This window comes from Erythrolamprus reginae, chromosome 8 (assembly GCF_031021105.1).
Source record: "Erythrolamprus reginae isolate rEryReg1 chromosome 8, rEryReg1.hap1, whole genome shotgun sequence".
NCBI classification, from domain to species: domain Eukaryota; kingdom Metazoa; phylum Chordata; class Lepidosauria; order Squamata; family Dipsadidae; genus Erythrolamprus; species Erythrolamprus reginae.
Genome location: NC_091957.1, coordinates 24,756,891 through 24,781,230, shown reverse-complemented (window position 1 = coordinate 24,781,230; position 24,340 = coordinate 24,756,891). Strand labels below are relative to the sequence as shown.

Below are 24,340 nucleotides of genomic sequence, written 5' to 3'. Positions count from 1 at the left end.
GTTCCTGTCAAACAGACAACAGGTGGTCAAAATAGGTAATGCCATATCTAATCCCTGCTCCAGTCAACAGTGGTGTTCTCCAAGGCAGTGTCCTAGGACCTACTCTTTTTATACTCTACATAAACGATCTCTGTGACAATATTATAAGCAATTGTGTTCTCTTTGCTGATGATGTTAAGCTATTTAATACCTCCGATAATACTTCTACCCTTCCGAAGGACCTTGACCATGTAGCTGAATGGTCTAACAACTGGCAACTGCAAATCTCATCCAACAAATGCTCTGTCCTACACATTGGTAAAAGAATCCGAATACTAAATGCACACTTGGACAAATTAAACTCGCAGAAGACCCTCACTCTGTCAAAGATCTTGGAGTATTCATTTCCAATGACCTAAGTGCCAGAGCCCACTGCAACAGCATTGCCAAAAAAGCACTAAGAGTCACAAACTTAATTCTATGCAGCTTCTTCTCTAGAAGCATCGATCTACTAACCAGAGCATACAAAACATTTGTCACACCAATTCTTGAATACAGCTCACTTGTATGGAATCCACACTGCATAACAGACATTAATACAATTGAAGGAATCCAGAAATACTTCACAAGAAGAGTCCTCCACTCCTCCTCATGCAACGAATTACCTTACTCCTCCAGACTTCAATTACTATGTTTAGAAAATTTACAGCTACGCCTCCGAACTGATTTAACTGTTGTTCATAAAATCATACATCACAATGTACTCCCTATTAGCAACTACTTCACCTTTAACAATAACACAAGAACATGCAATAGATACAAACTGCACTGGAGTGCCTTTCGTCCCCTGTCCAATTATCTTTCCTTTCCTTCACCTATCTTATATATTCTCTTCCTTTCATATATCCTCTCCTCTAAGTTCACTTTCACCCTCTTTTATATTATCACATGTCTATTTTTCTTCCTATGTATTTGTATATTGGACAAATGAATAAATAAATAAAATAAATGTAAATACCTCCAAACTAGACTGCAGAAAATACGATTTCAGCAATAGAGTGGTCAATGCCTGGAATTCACTACCGGACTCTGTTGTTTCTTCCCCCAATCCCAAAATCTTCAACTTTACATTATCTATAATAGACCTCTCCCCTTTTCTAAGAGGTCTGTAAGTGTTCTGTCTGGGTGCCCCCAGACTTCAACACCAACTGGAAAAAGCAGCCAGACACGCTGGTAAAAGCAAAAGCACTTTATAGTTTGAAAAATAAACACAGAGGAAAACCTGTTCTTCCCAACAGACAGGCTATGAGGCTTCACAGCAGAGTCATGACGGCCAGACAATACAGCAGACTTCTTGCTGGCACACACACCACTGTAGAGAATAAGAGCCACGCCTTTCCCCCCAAGGTTTCAGCCTTCAAGGCCACAAGCCAGAATCAGAGACGCCAAAGATCACAGCCAGGTCCCAGGACTCCCAAAGATAATACTCCACAATACAGGAAGGGTGGGTCTGCCTTTTCAGCCTTTCTGGGCAGAACCACACCCAAACCCAGCTGTTGCCTATTTAGGGCTGGAAATACCTGGCTAATTGTCCCCTTCGTTGTGCTGCTCTTCTCTGCCTGAGATCGATGATGGCTTGTGCATTTTCATCTAAGGACTCCAGGCTGCTTGCTGGGGAGAGCTCCACCCCGGGGGACTCCGGCTGTTCTCCCTCTCCCTCGGCCTGATATTCCTCCTCCCCGTCTGCCTGGGCCTCCTCCTCCTCCTCCTGTTCCTCATCCTCCCCCTCTGAGCATGGAGCCGGCAGAGGTTCAGTCGTTCCCTGAGGAGCCTCAGACGGAATCACAACACCATCCCCCCTCGGAAGGCCCCTCCCCAGCTGCCAGCGGAGAGGACGCGGTTTCTGGGGAAACCGGGCGTGAAAATCCCGAATAAGGTCGGGAGCGTCCAACAACGCTGCTTCCACCCAGGAGCAATCATCAGGGTCCCCCTCCACCCATTGAACCTTGTATTGGAAGGAATCGTCCACCCACCAGGAATCCATAAGGGCATGTACCATAGCCTCAGGCAGGTGGTCACGAACACACGGGGCAGGAAACACGGGAACGTTGGGACGGAGCGGACAATCGGGAGGGACAGGGACTAACAGCGAACGGTGAAACACAGGGTGAACCCGCAAGTTGGCCGGCAGGGTGAGCCGGTAGGCCACCAGATTGATCACCCGTTCAACGGGAAAAGGGCCCAGGAACCGGGGATCCAATTTGTGTCTGGGTAATTCGGAGGCTATGTATTTCGTGGACAGCCACACCTGATCCCCCACCACCAAGGGGGGCACATGCCGTCTGGAGCGGTCAGCCACCCTCTTGTAGTCCTCCTTGGCCTTATTCAGGTACCTTTTCACCATCTCGTGGACCGCCTGCAGCTCCGAGAGGAAGTCCTCAGCAGCAGGCACCGGGGAATCTAGGAGGGTCAAGGGAAAGAAGCGAGGATGGAAGCCATAATTGGCGAAAAAGGGCGTGAGTCGGGTCGAGGAGTGGCGGGAGTTGTTAAAAGCGAACTCCGCGACAGGGAGGAACCTGGACCAATCAGTCTGGCGATCCGCCACTACATACCTCAGGTATTGCTCCAGTATCCCTATGACCTTTTCTGTGCCTCCATCGGTCTGGGGGTGCTGCGTCGATGCGAGGCATACGGACACATTCAGGGCCGACATCAATTCCCGCCAGAACCGGGCTGTGAATTGTGTTCCCCTGTCAGAGACCACCCGATCCGGAAGCCCATGTAACCTAAACACGTGGCTGATAAACATTTGAGCCGTGAGTTGAGCAGTGGGCACCCTAGTACAAGGTACAAAATGGACCATCTTGGTGAGCATGTCCATCACCACCATGACTACCGTGAAGTGAGCTGAGGAAGGCAAATGGGTTACAAAGTCAATGGACACAGCACCCCAGGGTCTCTCCGGCGTGGGCAACGGTTGCAGTAAGCCTGGCGGGGCTCCAGTCACCCCCTTGGCCGTACGACACCGGACACAGGTGGCCATGTAGGAACGCACATCATCTTGGATGCGTGGCCACCAGAATGTCCGAGTGACCAGGTCTAATGTTTTGAACAGGCCAAAATGCCCCGCCACTGGACAGTCATGACACTGGGCCATAATCAGGCCCCTCACTGGGCCAGCGGGAACATACAGCTGCCCCCTGTACCTGAAGTAGACCCAGAGACAGGGTTTGGAGCAATCGGTACTTTTATTCAGCTCAGAGAATAAGTGACAGCTCAGCAAGGTAAAGTGACAATTCAGCGAGTACCGACTGACTCTGGCTGGAGAAACCGCTCCTTTTATATATTTGCGGTTCCCGCCAAAGCCAGAGCCGGCCGCGTCTGAGCCAATCAGGAGCGACTTCCTGCTTGGGCTCAGACAGCGCTGAAAGAGGAACAAACTATTTACAGAGTTACAAGGTAGCCATTACAGGATACAACACCCCTCCCCTCATAGTTGGACACATCCATCAAGAAAGCCATGTGACAAAGTCGTCCAATCGGTGGGGCCTCTGAGGAGCTCGCGCTGACCTGCGCAGTTCAATTTCTCCTTCGCCACCGACTGTGGAGGATGGCTCGCCGCTGTTCTCCCGGTGTTGCGGACTTGGCCTGGCGGGCCCAACGAAGGCTTCGGAGGACGAGGATGGTTCGGCGTCGCTGGATGGTTCCCCCTGGCCCGATAAGTCTCTTTGCGTGTCTCTTATTTCGGGCAATGTACTAAAGTCTGTTGAAGGGGGAGAGTCCATGTCAGCGGTTTGTGGCAATTGATTTTCTGTTCGCTTCCGAATGTGGTCTATGTGTCGTTTCCACAAACGACCATCCTCTAGTTTAACAACATAGGTCTTAGGTGCATTTTGCTTAACAATAATTCCCTTCATCCAGTTTACATTTCCATCAAAACTTTTTACATATACATTTTGTCCCAAATACATTTCTCTTTCAGGTTTTGTACACATTTGGTTATTATTAACACAGAACCTTGGGTTTAACCTGTCTAGTGGTGACCTCAACTTCCTTCCCATCAATAACTCTGCAGGGCTTACATGTGTGTGCGAGTTAGGGGTAATGTGTTGGGTGAGTAAGAATTGGTCCAAGTTCTGTTGCACATCCCCAGGGCCTGATCTGCGCAATGCCTCCTTTGCCACCCGTACGTAACGTTCTGCCAATCCGTTAGCCCAGGGCGAATAAGGCGAGATGAGGGCATGCCTGACCCCTAGGCCATCTAGGAACAATTCGAATTGCCTGGCTGTTAGCTGTGGCCCATTGTCAGACACTAAGAGATCTGGGCAACCATGGGATGCAAACAGTCTGCTCAATACCTTGATAGTGGCACTTGTGGTTATGTTGTTCATTGCTATTATTTCCAACCATTTGGAGAAAGCATCAACCACTATTAAAAAATACTGAGACCCCACTGGGCCAGCAAAATCAATGTGGATTCTAGACCAAGGACCAGCAGGCTGTTCCCACTCAGCCGGAGTTGTTTTGGGGGGACTGGGTCGTGACTCTTGGCACGGATCACACTTTGAAACCCAATTTTCAATATCAGCATCCAGCCCTGGCCACCATAAATGCCCCCTTGCCAGGCTCTTCATCCTGACAATCCCAGGATGACCCACATGTAACATTTTGAGTACCTTTCCCCTTAGGCTTTTGGGAATGATCACTCTATCCCCCCACAGTAAACAACCTTTTACATACGATAATTCAAGTCTTTTGTTTTTAAAATCACACAATTCAGGTTTCACAACATCATTTTGCCATCCCTTTAGAACACAGTTCACCACTTGTTTAAGGATTTGATCTTGCTGCGTGTGTGCAGCTACCTCTTTTGCTGTGGTTAGTGGGTTTTCCTCGAGTTCTATCATTAACACATCTGTGGAAGGAACAGGGTCTTCCACTAAGTCTGCTATGGGGCATCTGCTTAGGCCGTCTGCATGATTGATTTCCTTCCCCCCCTTGTGGGTGAGCTCATACTGATACCCTGAGAGGAAAAGAGCCCATCTGATTAGTCTTGGAGACATGAAAGGTGGAGTGGGCTTGTTGGGGGCTAGCAGGCCTAGTAAGGGTTTGTGGTCAGTGACTAGCTCAAAGTTTCTTCCAAAAATGTAATTGTGAAACTTCTTTACTCCTGCCACTAATGCTAGAGCCTCCTTGTCTAACTGGCTATAATTCCTTTCTGTGCTGGTCATGGTTCTAGAAAAAAATGCTATTGGGGCCTCTGTCTTATTAGGTAGAACGTGAGCTAGGACTCCTCCTATGCCGTACGGCGAAGCGTCGCACGTGAGCCTAATGGGTAGTGAAGCACTATATTGGACTACTACACTTTTAGAGGTTAATAAATTTTTTATTTGAGAAAAAGCTTCACGTTCAGTTTTCCCCCATGTCCAGCGGGCTTCCTTCTGGAGTAAACGATGGAGAGGCTCTGCTACTGTTGCCTTCTGCTTTAAAAAAACGGAATAAAAATTAAGGAGGCCCAAAAATGCCTGCAACTCATTCTTATCTCGTGGCTCTGGGGCTTCTCTAATTGCTCTCAGCTTCTCTGTTGTGGGGTGGATACCTTCCTTATCTATTTTATATCCTAGGAATTCTATACTGTTGGTTCCCCAGACACATTTATCAGGCTTGATTCTTAAACCTTTGTCCTGTAACCTCTTAAGTACTTCCCTTATTCTTTTGTTTACTTGTTCCTGGTTTTCCCCTGCAATTAAGATGTCATCAAAGTATGGAATGGCCCCATTTACCCCTGACAATAGGCGTTCCATAATGCTCTGGAATATTCCTGGGGCTATGCTTACCCCAAACTGTAACCTCGTGCATTTGAAAGCCCCCCTGTGCGTTACAATTGTTTGAGCGTTTGCTGTTTGTTCATCGACCGGAAGTTGCTGGTAAGCCTGCGCCAGGTCGATCTTTGCGAACCTTTTCCCCTCCCCCAGGGAGTGTAGCAGTTGTTGCACAACCGGGATGGGGTAGGGGTGGTGTTGGAGTGCCTTGTTTAGGGTCGATTTGTAATCAGCGCAAACTCTTAACGAGCCATCTGGCTTCAGAGGGGTAACTATGGGAGTTTCCCATGGCCCCTGCTCCACAGGGACCAAAATACCTTGGCTAATGAGTTTGTCCAGCTGTATGTCTAGTTTGGGGAGGAGCGGCAGGGGGACCCTGCAAGGTTTTAGTCTGATCGGTGGGACCTTGGGGTCAATAGAGAAAGATATAGGGGGCCCCTTATACAATCCCAGTGTGGGGCTGAACACTTCAGGGAACTCTTTCACAAAGTTAGGCATATCATAACAGTTTACATTACACACACCCGAAATCTCGATCCCCAGTGGTTCCATCCATGCTAAACCCAGAAGAGAGTGCTTGGCCCCTGTTACAATAAGCATGGGAAGGGTACATTTAACATTCTTGAATGCGATAGGTACATTTGCTGTTCCCAAGACCGAGATTACTCCCCCCTGAAAGTCTCTAATCACCAAAGAGGTTTGATTTAGGTCAGCCTTAGATACATTAGGCATATACAGTTTAAATTTTTCCCAGGGCATGATGGTATATCTAGAGCCCGTATCCAGCTCCATTGAGCAAGGTTGGTTATTGAGTAACAGTGATATAACAATTTTAGCCCCCTTTTTGGTTGCCGTGTTATTCACGGAAAATTGAGAGTTACCTCTATAGTAGTCGCGGTTAGCGGTTGAGTAGTTCCTTTGACCCGCGTTGCGGAATGATCTCCTTTCTCGCGCTTGGGGGGTCTGGTTTTGAGGTCGCTGGTATTGCGGTGTGGCAAATGTGTCCTCTGGCGCTGTTGCTCTGCATGCGATGGCGATGTGGCCTCTCCGGTTGCAACGGCGGCATGTAGCGTCTCGGAAGGGGCATCGATGGCGCTGGTGATTTCCCCGGCAGCCCGCGCAGGGGGCTGGGTGAGTAGCTCTCAGGTGTCTCGGCTGGTCTTGCACCAGGAGGCAGTTGTCTCCGCTGGAACTTTGTTGGCTGGAGTTGTCTGTTTCCACGGCGCTGGGAGACGCGGAGTCGATTTTTGCAATGATTTCTCGCCTTCCGTGCTCTTTCAATTCTCTCGCCGCCGCGTCGGCTGCTTCTGCGGTTTGCGCCAGTTTAATTACGGTTTGTAGAGTCGGCTCTTCTTCGATGAGGAGTTTATTTCTCACCGTGTTGCTTTTCATGCCGAAAACCAGGGCGTCGGTGAGGCGAGCTTCCGGGTCTTTAAACTTGCATTGAGCAAGTACCGTTCGCAGCCGCGTTGTAAACTGGCTGATCGACTCGGTTTCCCTCTGAACCATCATGTGGAATTGATGCCGAAAAACCATGGCTGGTTTGGTCGGCTTGAAGTGGCTCGCCAGTTTTTGTTGTAGGACGTCCCACGCTGTGGCTCTTGCTTGTTCTGGTTCGGTGAGAGTTTGGGCTAGTCTGCGGATTTCTGCGCCGCAGTAGTTAAGGAAAATAGCCCGTCTGCGATCGGCTTCGGCGTCCTGCATTCCCGCCGCCTCGAGGAAGATCTCGAAGGTGGCCATGTACTCGTCCCATGTCGATTTCTCGGGATCGAAGAGTTCCGGAGCCTGGCCGATCTGGATTTTGTCCATGTTGCACGCGAAGTTTCTTCCGTCCGTTCGTCGCCAGTGAAGTAGACCCAGAGACAGGGTTTGGAGCAATCGGTACTTTTATTCAGCTCAGAGAATAAGTGACAGCTCAGCAAGGTAAAGTGACAATTCAGCGAGTACCGACTGACTCTGGCTGGAGAAACCGCTCCTTTTATATATTTGCGGTTCCCGCCAAAGCCAGAGCCGGCCGCGTCTGAGCCAATCAGGAGCGACTTCCTGCTTGGGCTCAGACAGCGCTGAAAGAGGAACAAACTATTTACAGAGTTACAAGGTAGCCATTACAGGATACAACAGTACCGAAGCAGATCGTCTTGAAATGTCCAGGGGGAATTGGGTGTTAACTCCCGCACCCTCTGCGCTACAAACCCATCCTCCCGCTGCGCCTCCCGTAAACGGCAACGCAAGTCCACTGGGTCCTGGATCGCAGCCAAAGCTGCAGGAGGTAGAACCGTCTGCAGAGGAGCCGGCTCCTTCGGGTGCGTGTACTCCGGCTTGCGCGACAAGGCGTCCACTCAAGGGTTCTGAGCGCTGGGAGTGTACCTGATGCGGAAATTGAACCGCGCGAAAAAGAAGGACCAGCGGATCTGTCTCTGGTTCAATTTCCGGGCCGTCTGCAGATACTCGAGGTTCCGGTGGTCTGTCCGTACCTCAATCTGGTGACGGGCCCCCTCCAGGTAATGCCGCCAATGCTCAAAGGTGGCCTTCACAGCTAAGAGTTCCTTCTCCCAAATAGTATAATTCCTTTCCGAAGGAGACAATTTGCGGGAGAAGTAGGTACACGGAAACAGCATGTCACCGGGACGATGGGCTTGGAGGAGCACTGCACCAACCGCTACATCCGAGGCGTCTGTTTCCAACACAAACGGCCGAGCGGGATCAGGATGACGCAGAAGCGGTTCCGCCATGAACGCCGCTTTTAGAGCCTCAAAAGCCCGCTGTTCCGCCTCCCCCCAACCAAACGGAATTTGTTTTTGTAACAACCGTGTCAAGGGCGTGGTTAACGTGGCATACCCCGGAATAAAAGCCCGATAGTAGTTCGCAAACCCCAAAAGACGTTGTACGTCCTTCACTCGTCGTGGAGGTTGCCAAGACTGAAGTGCGGCCACTTTGCCCGGGTCCATGGAAATGCCACCTGGAGACAAAATGTGCCCAAGGAATTCTACGGTAGTCTGGAAGAATTGGCACTTCTCCAGCTTGGCATACAAATGCTGCTCCCGCAACCGGAGCAGGACCCGGCGCAAATGGTCCAAATGCAAGGCATGGTTCGGGGAATACACTAAAATGTCATCAAGGTAAATCACCACGAAATGGTCCAACATGTCCCGGAACACGTCATTCATTAGATGTTGAAACACGGCCGGGGCGTTAGTGAGGCCAAAGGGCATCACGGTGTATTCAAAGTGGCCATAACGCGTGCCGAATGCTGTCTTCCACTCATCCCCGGCCCGCATCCGGACCAAATTGTACGCACTGCGCAAATCAATTTTAGTGAATACTATTGCCGTCCGCAACCGGTCCATGAGTTCAGGGATCAAAGGCAAGGGGTACCTATTACGCACCGTGATGGCGTTAAGGCGCCGATAGTCACAACAGAGGCAAAGATCGCCCGTTTTCTTCTTCACGAACAAAACAGGGGCAGACAAAGGGGACTTGGATGGCCAAATAAATCCCTTGGCCAAATTCTTTTCAACGAACTCCTTGAGAGCCACAAGCTCCGGCTCTGACATGGAGTGCAAACGACCAGCCGGAAGCTTGGCGTCAGGGATCAAGTCTATGGCACAGTCGTACGTCCGATGCGGTGGTAGCCGATCTGCCTCCTTCTCGTTAAAGACATCGGCGAACTCCTCAAGGCAACGGGGTAACTGGATCGCGGGAACCACGGGGACATGGGCTGCGCACACATGTTGGTGGTGGTCCACGCACTGCAAACTGGAGAAAGTTACCAGGTTCTGGGACCACACCACATGCGGGTCATGTGTGCGCAGCCACAACAACCCCAGCACGAGGGGAAAATGAAGCCACTTGGTGACATAAAACTGCAGGGCCTCCTCATGAGTTCCGATGCACATCAGCACCGGCAGGGTCTGGAACCGGATGGGACCAGCCAGCAACACCCGCCCATCGATGGTCTCCACGGTTAACGGCGGGATGACAGGACAAAGGGGCAAGGAATGGCGGTGGGCAAAGGCTTCGTCCAAGAAATTCGTCGTCGCCCCCGAATCCACAAGGGCCAACGCAGGATACGCCCGAGTCCGTTGCGCAATATGCAGAGTCACAGCGAGCGTCAGGTGACGAAACGGTCCGGAGTCGGTAGCCGTGGAATCAGTAGAAAGTGGGATCCCCGCCCGACCTAGTGTTGCCACCAAGCCGAGCCTCCCTCGTTTCCCGACCGTTCCGGCAACTGAGGACGTTCAGACGAAGGCCCCGCCATCAGAGAGTTCATGACAGGGACAGGGACACAAGGGGTTGTCTCCGGGAACTGCACGGGGGACGCCATTGGAAGCACGGGAGAGCTGGAGGGTACTGGAACGGCAGCAGCCACCGTGCTCCGCCTCTTGTGGGGACAAACTATAGCAAAATGTCCCGGGCCCCCGCAATAGAAGCACAACCCAGCCCCCCGCCGACGCCCTCGTTCTTCCAGGGTCTGTCGGGGTCGTGCGTAACTCACGTCCATCGGCTCCCCGGCGGCAACTCGATCCATCAGGCGTGGAAGCAGCGCTGGTGAAAAACGTCGGGGCGCAGGGACCGGAGCCGGGGTGCCTACGGTCGACAACCCCCGCCGCGGAACAGGTGTCGGCGGAACGCCTGACGCACGGGGGTTGGACCATCCCGCTCGACGGACTTCCCTGGCCAACAGCCTGGCCTCTATTGCCAAGCAATGCCGCTCCAAAGCGTCCAACGTGCCGGGCATCACCTCATGCACCAGTTCATCTAACATAGTGTCTGATAGTCCGTCCTGAAAGGCCTCGATCAGGGCAGCCTCATTCCACTGGACTTCCCCTGCCAGAGACCGAAAGTCAGCCATGTAGTCCGCCAGGGGGCGCAAACCCTGGCGCAGTTGCTTCAGCGCCCGCGTGGCCGTCTGCTCCTGCACCGGGTCCGCAAATTGGTGACGCAGCAGGTCACAGAAAGCAGCATAGTTCTGGAGTAGCGGGTCATCCCGAGCCAGGTAAGGTGCCACCCACGACGCTGCAGGGCCAGCCAACAAGCTACACAGAAACGCCACCTTGTGGTCATCCCCCGGGAAGTGCATCATCTGGGCGTTTATAAACAGCTGCACCTGGCTCTGGAACGCCGAAAACAGCCGCCGGTCCCCCCAGAACTTTTCCGGCATCGCCACAAAACATTTCCTCCTGGGCAAAGGTGCTGGAGGAGGTACCACAGGGGCCGGCTGGGGTGGGGCCGGCTGGGACAAAACCTCCACCTGGCGTTGTAACACCAGGACCGTCTGGGTCAACTGTGCAATGTCCCCTCGCAACTCTGCAAAGACAGCCTGCATGTCAGCTGCAGAAACGTCCATGGTGGCAGGCAAAAACAGGAAGCCAAAAAGCAAAAAATGCCAAACAAGGAACCAGCAGCAGAGAGCAAGAAAAATAAACAACCAAACCACCCCTCCAAACTGTGAACCAGGTGTCTGGTGGTTGGTGGAGTATTATACTGTTCTGTCTGGGTGCCCCCAGACTTCAACACCAACTGGAAAAAGCAGCCAGACACGCTGGTAAAAGCAAAAGCACTTTATAGTTTGAAAAATAAACACAGAGGAAAACCTGTTCTTCCCAACAGACAGGCTATGAGGCTTCACAGCAGAGTCATGACGGCCAGACAATACAGCAGACTTCTTGCTGGCACACACACCACTGTAGAGAATAAGACCCACGCCTTTCCCCCCAAGGTTTCAGCCTTCAAGGCCACAAGCCAGAATCAGAGACGCCAAAGATCACAGCCAGGTCCCAGGACTCCCAAAGATAATACTCCACAATACAGGAAGGGTGGGTCTGCCTTTTCAGCCTTTCTGGGCAGAACCACACCCAAACCCAGCTGTTGCCATTTAGGGCTGGAAATATCTGGCTAATTGTCCCCTTCGTTGTGCTGCTCTTCTCTGCCTGAGATCGATGATGGCTTGTGCATTTTCATCTAAGGACTCCAGGCTGCTTGCTGGGGAGAGCTCCACCCCGGGGGGACTCCGGCTGTTCTCCCTCTCCCTCGGCCTGATATTCCTCCTCCCCGTCTGCCTGGGCCTCCTCCTCCTCCTCCTGTTCCTCATCCTCCCCCTCTGAGCATGGAGCCAGCAGAGGTTCAGCCGTTCCCTGAGGAGCCTCAGACGGAATCACAACAGTAAGGGGCGTGCATAAGTGCACCTTTGTGCCTACCGTTCCTGTCCAAATGTCTTTTTTTAATCTTTTCTTTCTCTACTTTATACTTATATTATGTTAAACATACTACAATACAACACTATATTTGTATGGCAAATAAATAAATAAATAAATAAACAAACAAACAAACAAACAAACAAACAAATAAATAGCAAATAAATATAGCAGATTGACATCTGCTGTGGCTTAGAGGTGGATCACCTGCCTCATGATTAGGAGTTTGTTATGAGTTTGATCCTAGGTAGAGTCTCCTGTGCATGCAGGATGATTGGACTAGATGGCCTGCAAAGGTCCCTTCCAACTTTTTTTAAAAATAGTTTTAATTAATTTATATACATTAAAAACAATACAAAAATACATGCATTGCTAGTTTTTTTTCTCATCATTCCTATCACCTATTTCCTCCCACTGAGGAATGTAACTTGTTGCTTGTATTCTAAGATTTTTATAAATATTGATTGTTTCTTCATTGCTTATTTGACCCCTATGACAATCATTAAGTGTTGTACCACATGACTCTTGACAAATGTATCTTTTTCTTTTATGTACGCTGAGAGTATATGCACCAAGACAAATTCTTTGTGTGTCCAATCACACCTGGCCAATAAAATTCTATTCTACTCTATTCTTACTTGTATCCTTACTATTTATATTAATATTGTTTTCTGATTGTTTATTTGACCCCTATGACAATCATGAAGTTTGTACCTGATTATTCCTGACAAATGTATATTTTCTTTTATGTAAGAGCATCTGCACCAAAGACAAATTCCTTGTATGTCCAATCACACTTGGGCAATATAAATTCTACATACAATACATACAATAAAAAAAAAAACAATAACAAAAGAAAAACAAAAAGTAGTACAAGAAAAAGACAATGTCCCAATATTAATAAAATTATATAATTATATAAAAAACTAGATAGATAGATAGATAGATAGATAGATAGAGACAGACAGACAGACAGACAGACAGACAGACAGACAGACAGACAGACACATATACACACATACATACATATAAACACTGCTCATAAAAATAAAGGGAACACTTAAACAACACAATATAACTCCAAGTAAATCAAACTTCTGTGAAGGTACAACATTGATTGACAACCAATTTCACATGCTGCTGTGCACATTCAACTTTGTACAGAACAAAATATTCAGTAAGAATACAGTATTTCATTCATTCAGATCTAGGATGTGTTCTTTGAGTGTTCCCTTTATTTATTTATTTTGAGCAGTATATATCTATCTCTATCTATCCATCCATCCAACGTCCCTTCCAACTCTTGTTAATCTGTTATATGACATCTCCCCAAATGCCAAAACCGAACCTTTCCTTGCAAAACTGCCTTTTGCAAAGTCAGAAAACGTCCCTCGCACCACCCCACCGCCCCAAAACTCTCAGTGGTGATCTCTTGCACTCTGCACGTGCTCAGAGGCTCGGCAAACCAAGCCTTCCACTCCCCTCCTTTAAGTAGGTTTGCAACAGAAGATGGGGGGGGGGTCACCTTTCTCTCCCCCCCCCAAAAGGAAAGGGTTTGCCGCCCACCAAGTCCTGGCTAACTTTCTATTCGGGAAAGACTTGAGCCGGCGGGGGATGATGGCAGCTGGAGTCCAAGCAACTGAGGTGCAACCCTCCGGGGCAGGAGTAGGCAAAGTTGGCCTTTCTATGACTTGTGGACTTCAACTCCCAGAATTCCTGAGCCAATCATGCTAGCTTAGGAATTCTGGGAGTTGAAGTCCACATGTCCAGGAAGAGCCCCCTTCGCCGGCCACGCCCACCCTCTGTCGGCCACGCCCCATTGGCCGGCCACGCCCACCCTCCGCCGATCAGCTGGGCAGCCTGAGATTAGGGCGGAGGAGACTCCCATTTCCTCCACCGCCACTGACCGATCCATGTGCCCCCTGGACGACGACGCCTGGTGTTGCTGCCCCCGCCGCCGCCCGTCCCCGCCGCCTTCCTGGGCAAGGTAAACCCTGAAGTTAGCAAGCAGTGGGTGGAGGGAATGGGGGGAAGCAGCCCAGCCTGAAAGGAAAAGAGACCGAGCGGAGAAGCCCGGGGGTCTCAGCCTGAAACAATGGGAGGGGGGAATCCTTAAAAAGCATCACGGAGTGGGAGGCGTCCGGGCCAAATGCCCTTCCTCCTTCCCAAGACCAAAAGTGTCTCTGAGCATGTCCAGAGTTGCACCTTACGAGCCAGATAGGTGGGTTGTTTTGCTCACTTCTTACAGCAGTGTTTCCCAACCTTGGCAACTTGAAGAGATCTGGACTTCAACTCGAATGCTGACTGGGGAATTCTGGGAGTTGGAGTCCAGATCTTTTCAAGTTGCCAAGGTTGGGAAGCACTGTCTTACAGTACCATGTAGCTTTGGGGCTTTTAAAAAAAGAATAATATTATTTTGCCCACTTCCTGTTGCAACAGTTCTTTTGGTATAATTTTTTTTAAAAATAATCGTATTGGTTATATATTAAAAAGACATAAAAGAACATATAATAATAATAATAATAATAATAATAATAATAATAATAATAAATAAATAAATAAATAAATAAATAAATAAATAAATAAATTAGATTTGTATGTCGCCCCTCTCCGAAGACTCGGAGCGGTATATACAGTATAACAAAAAAGAAATCAAACAAAGCAAAACAGAAAAACAATGCCAAACAATTTAAAAAATGCGATTTCCATAGTGTGATATAAGTGGTAAACATCATGAAAAGGATAATAAAGCAACAATTTAAAGCATTTTCACTACACAAAGTTTGTTAGAAACATAAAAACATAGAAGATTGACAGCAGAAAAAGACTTCCTGGTCTATCTAGTCTGCCCTTATTTTATCTTAGGATGGAGATATGTTTATCCCAGGCATGTTTATATTCAGTTACTGTGGATTTACCAACCAGGTCTGCTGGAAGTTTGTTCAAAGCATCTACTACTCTTTCAGTCAAATAATATTTTCTCACGTTGCTTCTGATCTTTCCCCCAACTAACCTCAGATTGTGCCTCCTTGTTCTTGTGTTCACTTTCCTATTAGAAACACTTCCCTCCTGAACCTTATTTAACCCTTTAACATATTTAAATGTTTCCATCATGTCCCCCTTTCCCCTTCTGTCCTCCAGACCAGTGTTTTTCAACCAGTGTGCCGTGACACACTAGTGTGCCGCGAGACATGGTCAGGTGTGCCGCGAAGCTCAGAGAGAAAGAAAGCAAGAGAGAGAGAAAACAAGAGAAAGAAAGAGAGAGAGAGCAAGAGAGAGAAAGAAAGCAAGAGAGAGAGAGAAAGAGAGGGAGGGAAGGAGAGAGAGAGAAAGACATAGAGGGAGGGAGGAAGGGAGAGAGAAAGAGAGCAAAAAAGAGAGGAAGGAAGGAAGAGAAAGAAAGAGGGATGGAGAGAGAGAGAAAGAGGAAGGAAGGGAGAGAAAGAGGGAGGGAGAAAGAAATAGAGTGAAGGAGAGGAAGAGAGAGAGAGAGAATTTTTTTGTCCAAACTTTTTTAGGCCCCCCCCCACGCGCTCAATGTGCCCCAGGGTTTCGTAAATGTAAAAAATGTGCCGCGGCTCAAAAAAGGTTGAAAATCACTGCTCCAGACTATACAGATTGAGTTCATGAAGTCTTTCCTGATCAGTTTGATGCTTGAGACCTTCCACAATTTTTGTAGCCTATCTCTGGACCCGTTCAATTTTATCAATATACAGTACAGTATATGAAATATAGCATCTGGGTCTTTTACTACTACTATCATAGTATGGGTATAATTTTTTTATTTTTTCCTGCACACCTTACAGAAATACAAATTCACATGCCTTCAAATTGCAATACAATATAATATCAATTACCAAGTTCTTAATTGTTTATCTATTTTGTTTTGGTATACATCATTTATCTTGTGCTACCTCCTTTTCTAATTTTGTCATCCGGATTTCAAAGATTGTTTCCTGTTCCCATTCGGGTTCAAGATGCTATTAGCTATCAACATTTCTCTTAGCTATTTGCTTTTTTCCTCTACAATTATGCCGTAGTGCTTCAGTCCATTTCTCACATTTGTACTTATTCATGTTTTTTAACCCTCATTTTAATATAACTGCCCTTTAAGAAGAAAATTCCAAATTTACTTCTCTTCATACAGCCAGGAAAAAAACCTGTTGCAACAGTTCTGCATTCTTTGGGAAGTAGGAAGGAAGAAGAGAAAGAGGAGAGAGTGGAGAAAGAGTAGAAAGGAGGAGGAAGGAGAAGGGAATGGAAGTTGAAAATATGTAGTAGAGGCGGAATAGCCGCCTGAGATAGAAAGAGGGAAGTGGAAAGAAGAAAGTTGGAAACAGATGAAATTATATAAAACGAACCTGGAACCTGATCTAGTTTATTGTATTTGAATCATGATATATGCAGTAATGGGCTACTGCCCCCATTGGGGGGGACGCACTAGGGGTAGTAAGTTTATGCATTATTTATTGAATACTGTACTTAATAGTTTTTTATTGTCCTACCTTCTCTAATATGATCCTTAATTACTTTTAAAATAGGAAATAATTAAATAGTATGTTTTTTACTCATAAACGCTTTAATCATTTTAATCATTATCTAGAACTGAACTTTTATAGCAATGAAAGAAAATTGTGCTATTTGCCTAATCTGTTATCCTACTCAACCTGGTGGATTCAGTACAAAGCCTTAAAATGTGACTGTGCTCAACAAATAATTCTGTCTATCATTTGTCCTTTTTGTGGCTCTTCAAATAATATGACTTAATCAACTGAAAAAGCCACTCCCACCTTGGCACATGATCTTTAAGCCACCCCCTGGTCACATGATTGTCAAGCCATTCCCACTTGGCCACATGGCTGGCAAGCCACTCCTACTCGGTCACATGACCATCGAGCCACACCCACAAAATAAGCCACACCCACCATGTGGCAGTAAAAATTTTGGCAGCCCATCACCATATATTCGTATATTAAGATGTATTGAAGGTATATGAAATTGTATGTTGAATGTGGAGAAAAAATTAACTGTTGTTAGCCGCTCAGAGTCCGTTTTGGAGTGAGTGGCATATAAATGCAACAAATAAATAAATATTTTTTTTTAAAAAAACAGTTCTGCGTCCTTGGGATTTGGGGAGGAACGGGCGCTAGTCCTCATGATGTTTCTTGAACGCTTAGTTCTCTCCAGAGGAAGGAACCGAGACTGCAAGACCTACCGGAGGACACGTTGCTGGACATCCTCTCCAGGGTTCCCAAGCAGGACCTGATCCACAGCTGCCGGCTGGTCTGCAAACGGTGGCGTTACCTAGTGGATCTCCCTGTGCTCTGGAAGAGGAAATGCGAACGTCTCGGCTTCCGCCTGGAGCAGTTGGAGGGTGGCCTTCCGGACTGGAGGGCGTTTTTCTTCGGCCTCAGCAAGAGGAATCTCCTGAGGAACGTTTGCGGAAGAGGTTTGTCCTTGCTTGAAAGCCTCAACGATTCCCGCCAGGAGAGAGGGGTGTTTATGCACAGGTGTTGGGAGTGTTTGGTAGTGCAGAAATTTTGGAAAGAGGAGCAAGAGGAAATTAATGGGATGTTGAACATAAAATGGGTGATTACAAAGGTGATGGCAGTATTAGTAATAACGAGTGATATGGGTGAATTCACAGAAATTAAAGCAGCTATAGAAAATGCCCAAGTGGTAATGCAGTGGTACCTCTACCTACAAACGCCTCTACTTATGAACTTTTCTAGATAAGAACCGTGTGTTCAAGATTTTTTTGTCTCTTCTCAAGAACCATTTTCCACTTACAAACCTGAGCCTCCGAAACTGTAACCGGAAAAGGTAGGGGGCCTCTCTAGGAATCTCCTGGGAGGAAACAGGGCCGGAAAAGGTGGGGAGAAGCCTCTGTGGGGCCTCTCTAGGAATCTCCTGGGAGGAAACAGGGCCGGAAAAGGCGGGAAGAAGCCTAAGTTGGGCCTCTCTAGGAATCTGGGAGGAAACGGGAAAGCAGAGAGAGCCAGAGGAGAACTGCCAAACTGGGTGGACCAATAGGATTGCCTGCCTAAGAAGGTGGTTGGACTAGAAGACCTCCAAGGACCCATCTGACTCTTATTCTATTCCTGTGATGGCAAAACCTATGGCACGTGTGCAGCGATGGCCTCCTATGGGTACGGTCAGGTATGCAGTACCGGTAGCAAATTTTTGAATTTTTTTCTTTTTTTCCCTTCTGGCCTCTGGGTATGTTTTTCCTATCACAATAAATGAGGTTGAATGTGCATAATTTTAGAAGAGCTATGCGTGCGTGTGTATGTGGACATCATCATCATAATAATAATAATAATAATAATTATTATTATTATTATTATTATTTATTAGATTTGTATGATGCCCCTCTCCAGAGATTATGATGATAATAATAAATAATAATAATAATTAATAATAGTAATTAATTAATAATAATAGTAATTAATAATCATAATAGTAATAACAACAACAACAACAACAATAATAATAATAATAATTTATTAATTTGTATGCCACCCCTCTCTGGAGAGCAGCAGACAGTTTATACAGTAGAAGATAATGTCTATTTTTGTGTGCCTGTGCGTAATATGTACGTACACATATGGCATATATACATAGAATTAAATAGTATATTTTGGATGTTCAGTAATAGTAAATAGATGGGGAAATGGTATCTCTTTGAGGCGAGGAGAGGCCAGGCACCCTAATCTAAACCTTTGACGTGAGTGAGGTCAAGTTGGCCACCATTAAGCCAGTCACATGACTTTTAAGCCACCCCCCAGTCACATGATCATCAAGCCATTCCCACATGGTCAGATGGCTGACAAGCCACACCCACAAAATAAGCCACGCCCACAATGTGGTAGTAAAAATCTTTGTAGCCCTTCACTGCACGCGTGCCACGGGTGACACACAAAGCCATATCTGAGGGCAGGCGAGGCTTTGCCCTAGGTCCACTCAGAGCACATGTGCACGCTGGCCAGCTGATTTTTGGCCTTCCGGAGGGTGGGAGTGAGGTCGTTTTTGCTTTCCCCAGGCTTCAGGAAGGCCTCCGGAGCCTAACGATGGCAAAAAATGGACCCAATGGGCCTACTGGAAGTTTGTTCTGGCTGTTTTTCACCCTCTCCAGGCTTCAAGAGGCTTTCTTGAAGCCTAGGCAGGGTAAAAACAGCCCCAATGAACTTTAGGTAAGCCCATTGGGTCTGTTTTTTGCCATCCACAGGCTCCGGAGACTTTCCTAAAGCCTGGGGAAGGCAAAAAACAGTCCAACAGGCCTACTAGAAGTCCGGAAGCTTCAGTGAGCCCTCTGGACATGCGCAAGGGGACAGCACAGGGGAGGAGAGAGCATTGCATTATGGACAGAGGAGGCCTGACATCTTTGACGCTACCAGTGCGCCCTTTGAGGCTGTCGCAGGAGCACCCATCAGGCGTGCGCATGGCAATTGGCGCATGGTTTAGCTTCTGAGCATGCACAGCAAGCAAAATCTTACATGAGGATGCGTGCAAGAGCGAGGTTTCAGTCAATCTCGCTGATATAATTGCTTACGCGCATGCGCAGATGCAAAAAATCGTCGAAGATCCCCTAAATCTCGCTTATGCAAGTGTCTTCACACAAAATTCCGCTTGTTGCGAATGCATAGAAGTGAAATGTCACACAGGGACACACGTCGAGAGCGCACGGCTGTGCAGGCACCCCAAATATTGCTACCAGAATGTAGCACCTCACCGTTCCGGTAGCAGGCCATCACTGATTATGGGTGTGGGCATTAATGGGCAGGCAATTTTTTTTTTTAGTGTTTTATTTTTGTTTTTATTACATAAATACATCTATTTACAGATCATTGCCCATTTTTGGTATACATTCTTAATAGTTTTCAGTTTTAAAGCACATAGGTAGAGATAAATAATGGGAAAAGGGGGAGCTTATGTCGATCTCAGTTAATATGTGTTAGTGATAAAAAGAAATGGGAGAAAAGAAAAGAGATTTTTAACATATAGCCTTCCTGCATGATTAACCATATGGTGAGATACTCAATTAATTCCGTACAAGTGTGATCTGAGGCTTACAGTTCTTCTGTCATATGTCTTTTTTGGATCCATTTATGCCAATTCTCCCATATTTTGGTTGATTCATTTTCTTTAGTTCCCTTAATATATATAGTCATCTCATCTAGTTCCGCACACCTAAATATTTTTTCTATGATTTGGGCCTCTGAGGGTATATTTTTGCTTTTCCAAATCTGGGCATAAGCTATTCTAGTGGAAGTAATTATGTGCGTAATTAGATATACTGTAGTACATGTCTTGGATATTTTTTCCCCCAGATGCCAAGTAAAAATCCCTCTGGGGTAAATTCTATTTCCTTTTCAGTAATTTCAATTAGCCAGTTATGTATCGTCTTCCACATCCATTGTACTTTGGGACACGTCCACCACATGTGGTAAAAGGAACCTGTTACTTTACTGCATTTCCAACATGTTGGAGCGTATCTTGGAAACATTTTGGCGATTCTTGAGGGAGGGAGGGGCCATCTATAGGGCAGCCAAAAATTTTACTGCCACACTGTGGGCATGGCTTATTTTGTGGGTGGGGTTTGATGGTCATGTGAGTGGGTAGGAGTGGCTTGCCGGCCACGTGACCAGGTGGGAGTGATGCCTTTTCATCTCAGCTGTGGGCAGAGTGAGGGCTTCGCGAGGGGAAAAGGACCGCAGCCCAGACTGCTTCGGTGAGCCGTGGCTCTCCTGGCCTTGGGAGATGGCCGCATGAGGCTGGAGGGGGGTTGGGCGGGAGAGAGGGAAGCTTGTCTGAGGCCAGGAAGGAGGAAAGAGGAAAAAAGCGAGGAGCGCACAGCAGCAGCAGGAGGGGGAAAAGGGAGAAAGGCATGCAGCTTCATTTCCGCCGGTGGAATTGCGTTCCACCCTGTCCTGCCTGCTGCCCATCCCTGGGTGTGGGTGCAAAAAAAAAAAAAAAAGGTTAGCCATCACTTTTATTCTAATTCCAACACTCGGTCGTTTCTTGTTACTTTGCCTCCCTTTTTCCTGCAGCGGGACGGAGATACTGGGAGCTGCTTCCCGCGGACTGGATGGCAGACTGGATGCCTGAGGATATCCCCAGAGGGTTCAAGAGGCATTTCTCTATGATGTTTAAAAAAAACCGCAAATGTCCTCTTCCCGACACCGTTTGGACGTGTTTTGTGCCAACATGGCACCAAGTTGGCGGTCTGAGGTATTTTAAACTACCTTGAATACTCATGCTCTGCTACAAAACTATGTGATCGGGTTTGATAAATCAACACTTACAGCTTGAAAATTAATGAATCGTTATGATCGGCCTCTCCTCTCCCTTTCTCTCCCTCAGGATTGCCGCACAGAAGCCTCCTCTATCACATCCCCTTCTTTCCCTCAGCCTTGCCCCATAGAAGCCTCCCCTATCCTATCCAGTAGTGGGTTGCTACCATTGCGGTGGGGGACGGCGCACCGGTAGCGGCCACCGGATTGCACAATTTGCACACAGCCACTCCAGTGGCACTTCTGTGGACACCGCCATCTTTTTCAATCTTTTGTATTTTTTGCTTTGTGCGCATGTGCTGAGGCAAAATGTTGTGAGGGGATGTGCGCGTGCGAGGTTTTGGCAATTTTCAAAAATTTGCCGAAATCCCACACGAGTGTTCATCCCCTCATAAGATTTCAGCGTGTTTTTGCTTCCTGTGCATTAGGGATATGTCCGCATAGCGCACACACATTGGTAACAGCGGTAATAGCAATCCCCCCTGATCACATCCCCTTCTTTCCCTCAGCCTTGCCCATTGGAAGCCTCCCCTATCCTAGCCCCTTCTCTCCCTCTGGGTTTCTAGCCCTTGCTCTCCCTCAGGATTGCCCCACAGAAGCCTCCCCTATGCTGGCCTGTTCTCTTCAGAGTTATTTTCAGGTGGGGAGGGGAAGTAGAATGCCTGATTAATTAGCATCAGAGTATGTTAATAATAATGTATGAATACATACCAATGCTCTGATGGTCATTTCAAAAAAATCCTTTCCTAGTGAGCACCTAGAAGCCAACAGGAACATTATGTGCCAAATTTCAAGTTTGTAGTCTTTATGGTTCTTGAGATTTTACGATTCTGCGCACGTGTTTTTCACTTTTTTATATATATAGATTTGATAAGAGAGGTTATCAAACCTCTGTTATTAAACAGGAATTGGGAAATTTGTGATGATCCCCAGGTTTGGTAAGGAGTGATCAAGCCCCAAGTCCAAAGCAGACCTGTACAGCCGCTGGCTTATGACCGCAATTGAGCCCAAAATGTATGTCACTAAGCGAGAGTGTTGTTAAGTAAGTTTTGCTCCATTTTCCAGTTTTTCTCACCATGCATTGGTTTGGTGTATCTCTGCAGTTGTTAAAATTAGTAACATGGTTGTTAAGTGAAACGGGTTTTGCCATTGTCAGAAGGTCGAAAAAGGGGGAACATATGACCCCCAGCACACTGCAATGATCATAAATGTGGGTCAGTTGTCAAAGCATCCGAATGTAAATCATGTGACCATGGCGATACTCAGTGGTCATAGGTGTGAAAAAAAGGTCCTAAGTCTTTTTTGCAGTGTCGTAACTTCAAGCCTTCACTAAGTGAGCCTGTTGTAAGCCGAGGACTATCTGTATATGTCTGCTGAAGGTGGATTTTGCACAGGAGCTTCTAACCCTCTCCAGCTCCGTTGCTTTCCCTGGACGAGGATGGCTTTTCTGCCTTTTTGCCTCTGTTTAGGTTTTTTGTGAAGAAGAAACAACGAGTTACCTTGAAGGACAGAGGAATCCCGAACTGGGTAATGGATGAAATGAAGCCCCAGATCACCGTGAAGGATTGGTGAGTACTGTTGTTAGAAATGACAAAAGAAAGTTGGACCGATTAAAAAAACAAAGAGTATTTATTGGAAAGAAATAAGAACAATAATAGTCTTAAGCCATTGGGTAGGGCTCGACTAGTAATTAATGCCAAATCTGGTGAAAAAACTGGCCACTGTGTTACAATTGTAAATAATAATAATAATAATAATATTATTATTATTATTATTATTAATAAAGGCCACTGTACTTGAATCTGCACGCATCACACAAAAATACACCACATACGAAATCCAGCATATCAGTCTCATTTGCTGTGTATTACTGTTTTTTGTGATGATGATGATAATATAATAGTAATAGTAGTAGTAGTAGTAGTAGTAGTAGTAGTAGTAGTAGTAGTAGTAGTGATAGTAATAGTAATAGTAATAATAACAACAGCAGTTTGCAAAGTTGGGTGGATCTTTAAGGATCAGACTGACCTTATATTCAGGTTTGAGCCAAAAGCCACACTTAAAATTTCAAAAGCGTTTTTTTAAATCTCTCTCGCCTTGGCATAAGGAATGTCCCTTTGGTTGGGCCCTTTCTAACTAACAAAATAATATCTGTTCAGCATATATGTTCTCCAACTATTTTAAAGCAACTAATCTTTGACAGGTTCAAGCTGGAAGGGACATTGCAGATCATCCAATCCAACCCCCTCCCCAAGCAGAATTAAATCTTCTACATTTATATTCATTTGTATATACTATTTTATTTCTGAATTTTCTTATATCCTACATTGTAGACCAGGGGTCTCCAGCCTTGGCAACATTAAGCCTGGCAGACTCCAACTCCCAGAATTCCCCAACCAGCTTTGCAAAGCTGGCTGGGAAATTCTGGGAGTTGAAGTCAATCAAGCTTAAAGTCGCTAAGGTTGGAGTCCCCTGCTTCTGGACAGGGGGGAAAAATCAACTGGACGCAAATTGTACAATGATGAATGGGTTATCTTTCTCCCAAATGTACCACATATTCTCTTGAGAACTCTGTTTCCCTAAATGTTGTACTTAAAAGGGGGGGGGGAATTTCTAGTCCTTAATGCGTGCTTTGGATTCCTCATGCCACAAATTCAAAGCGAGCAAGATAGCTGGTTAAAATGATATTGACCTTTTTATCATTTTTATCACTCTGTGGAGGGGGTGGATCAAAATACTGCCTACCTTAAGCGGGCCCCTCATGCTAATTTTAATTAATTTCAATTTCAATTTTAATTTCAATTTCAATTTCAATTATTTTAATTTTAATTTATTTTACTTCTGTGCCACCCAATCCTATGGGACTCAGGTTGGCTTACAACCATGAGTAATGCAATACAAAGATACAAAAGTCAAATATAAATCATAAAACATGAGATCACTCAGTTCACATAGCCAGGAAGAGTTAAAGTACCTTCCTCTGGCTGGTACATGATTTCATCTAGGTTGCAACAAGATGCTCAATAAAGTTGGTGGGGTGGGAAAGATTGAA

General features: G+C 46.7%; 1 protein-coding gene and 1 long non-coding RNA gene across 2 annotated transcripts in view; one reads left to right on the top strand and one right to left on the bottom strand.

Annotated features, from left to right (window-relative positions):
• The first annotated feature begins 13,831 nt into the window (after positions 1-13,831).
• Positions 13,832-24,340, top strand: part of LOC139171258 (F-box only protein 44-like) — a 16,641-nt gene continuing 6,132 nt past the window's right edge. Inside the window, exons 1-4 of the mRNA XM_070759289.1 lie at positions 13,832-13,982; positions 17,173-17,444; positions 21,046-21,226; positions 22,758-22,856. Of these exons, the coding sequence (XP_070615390.1) occupies positions 13,909-13,982; positions 17,173-17,444; positions 21,046-21,226; positions 22,758-22,856 (626 nt within the window). The 5' untranslated portion in view covers positions 13,832-13,908. The remainder of the gene's footprint in view (positions 13,983-17,172; positions 17,445-21,045; positions 21,227-22,757; positions 22,857-24,340) is intronic.
• LOC139171259 (uncharacterized) overlaps positions 21,559-24,340 on the bottom strand; it is a 13,765-nt gene continuing 10,983 nt past the window's right edge. The window contains exon 2 of the long non-coding RNA XR_011559729.1: positions 21,559-22,863. This is a non-coding gene — a long non-coding RNA (uncharacterized lncRNA). The remainder of the gene's footprint in view (positions 22,864-24,340) is intronic.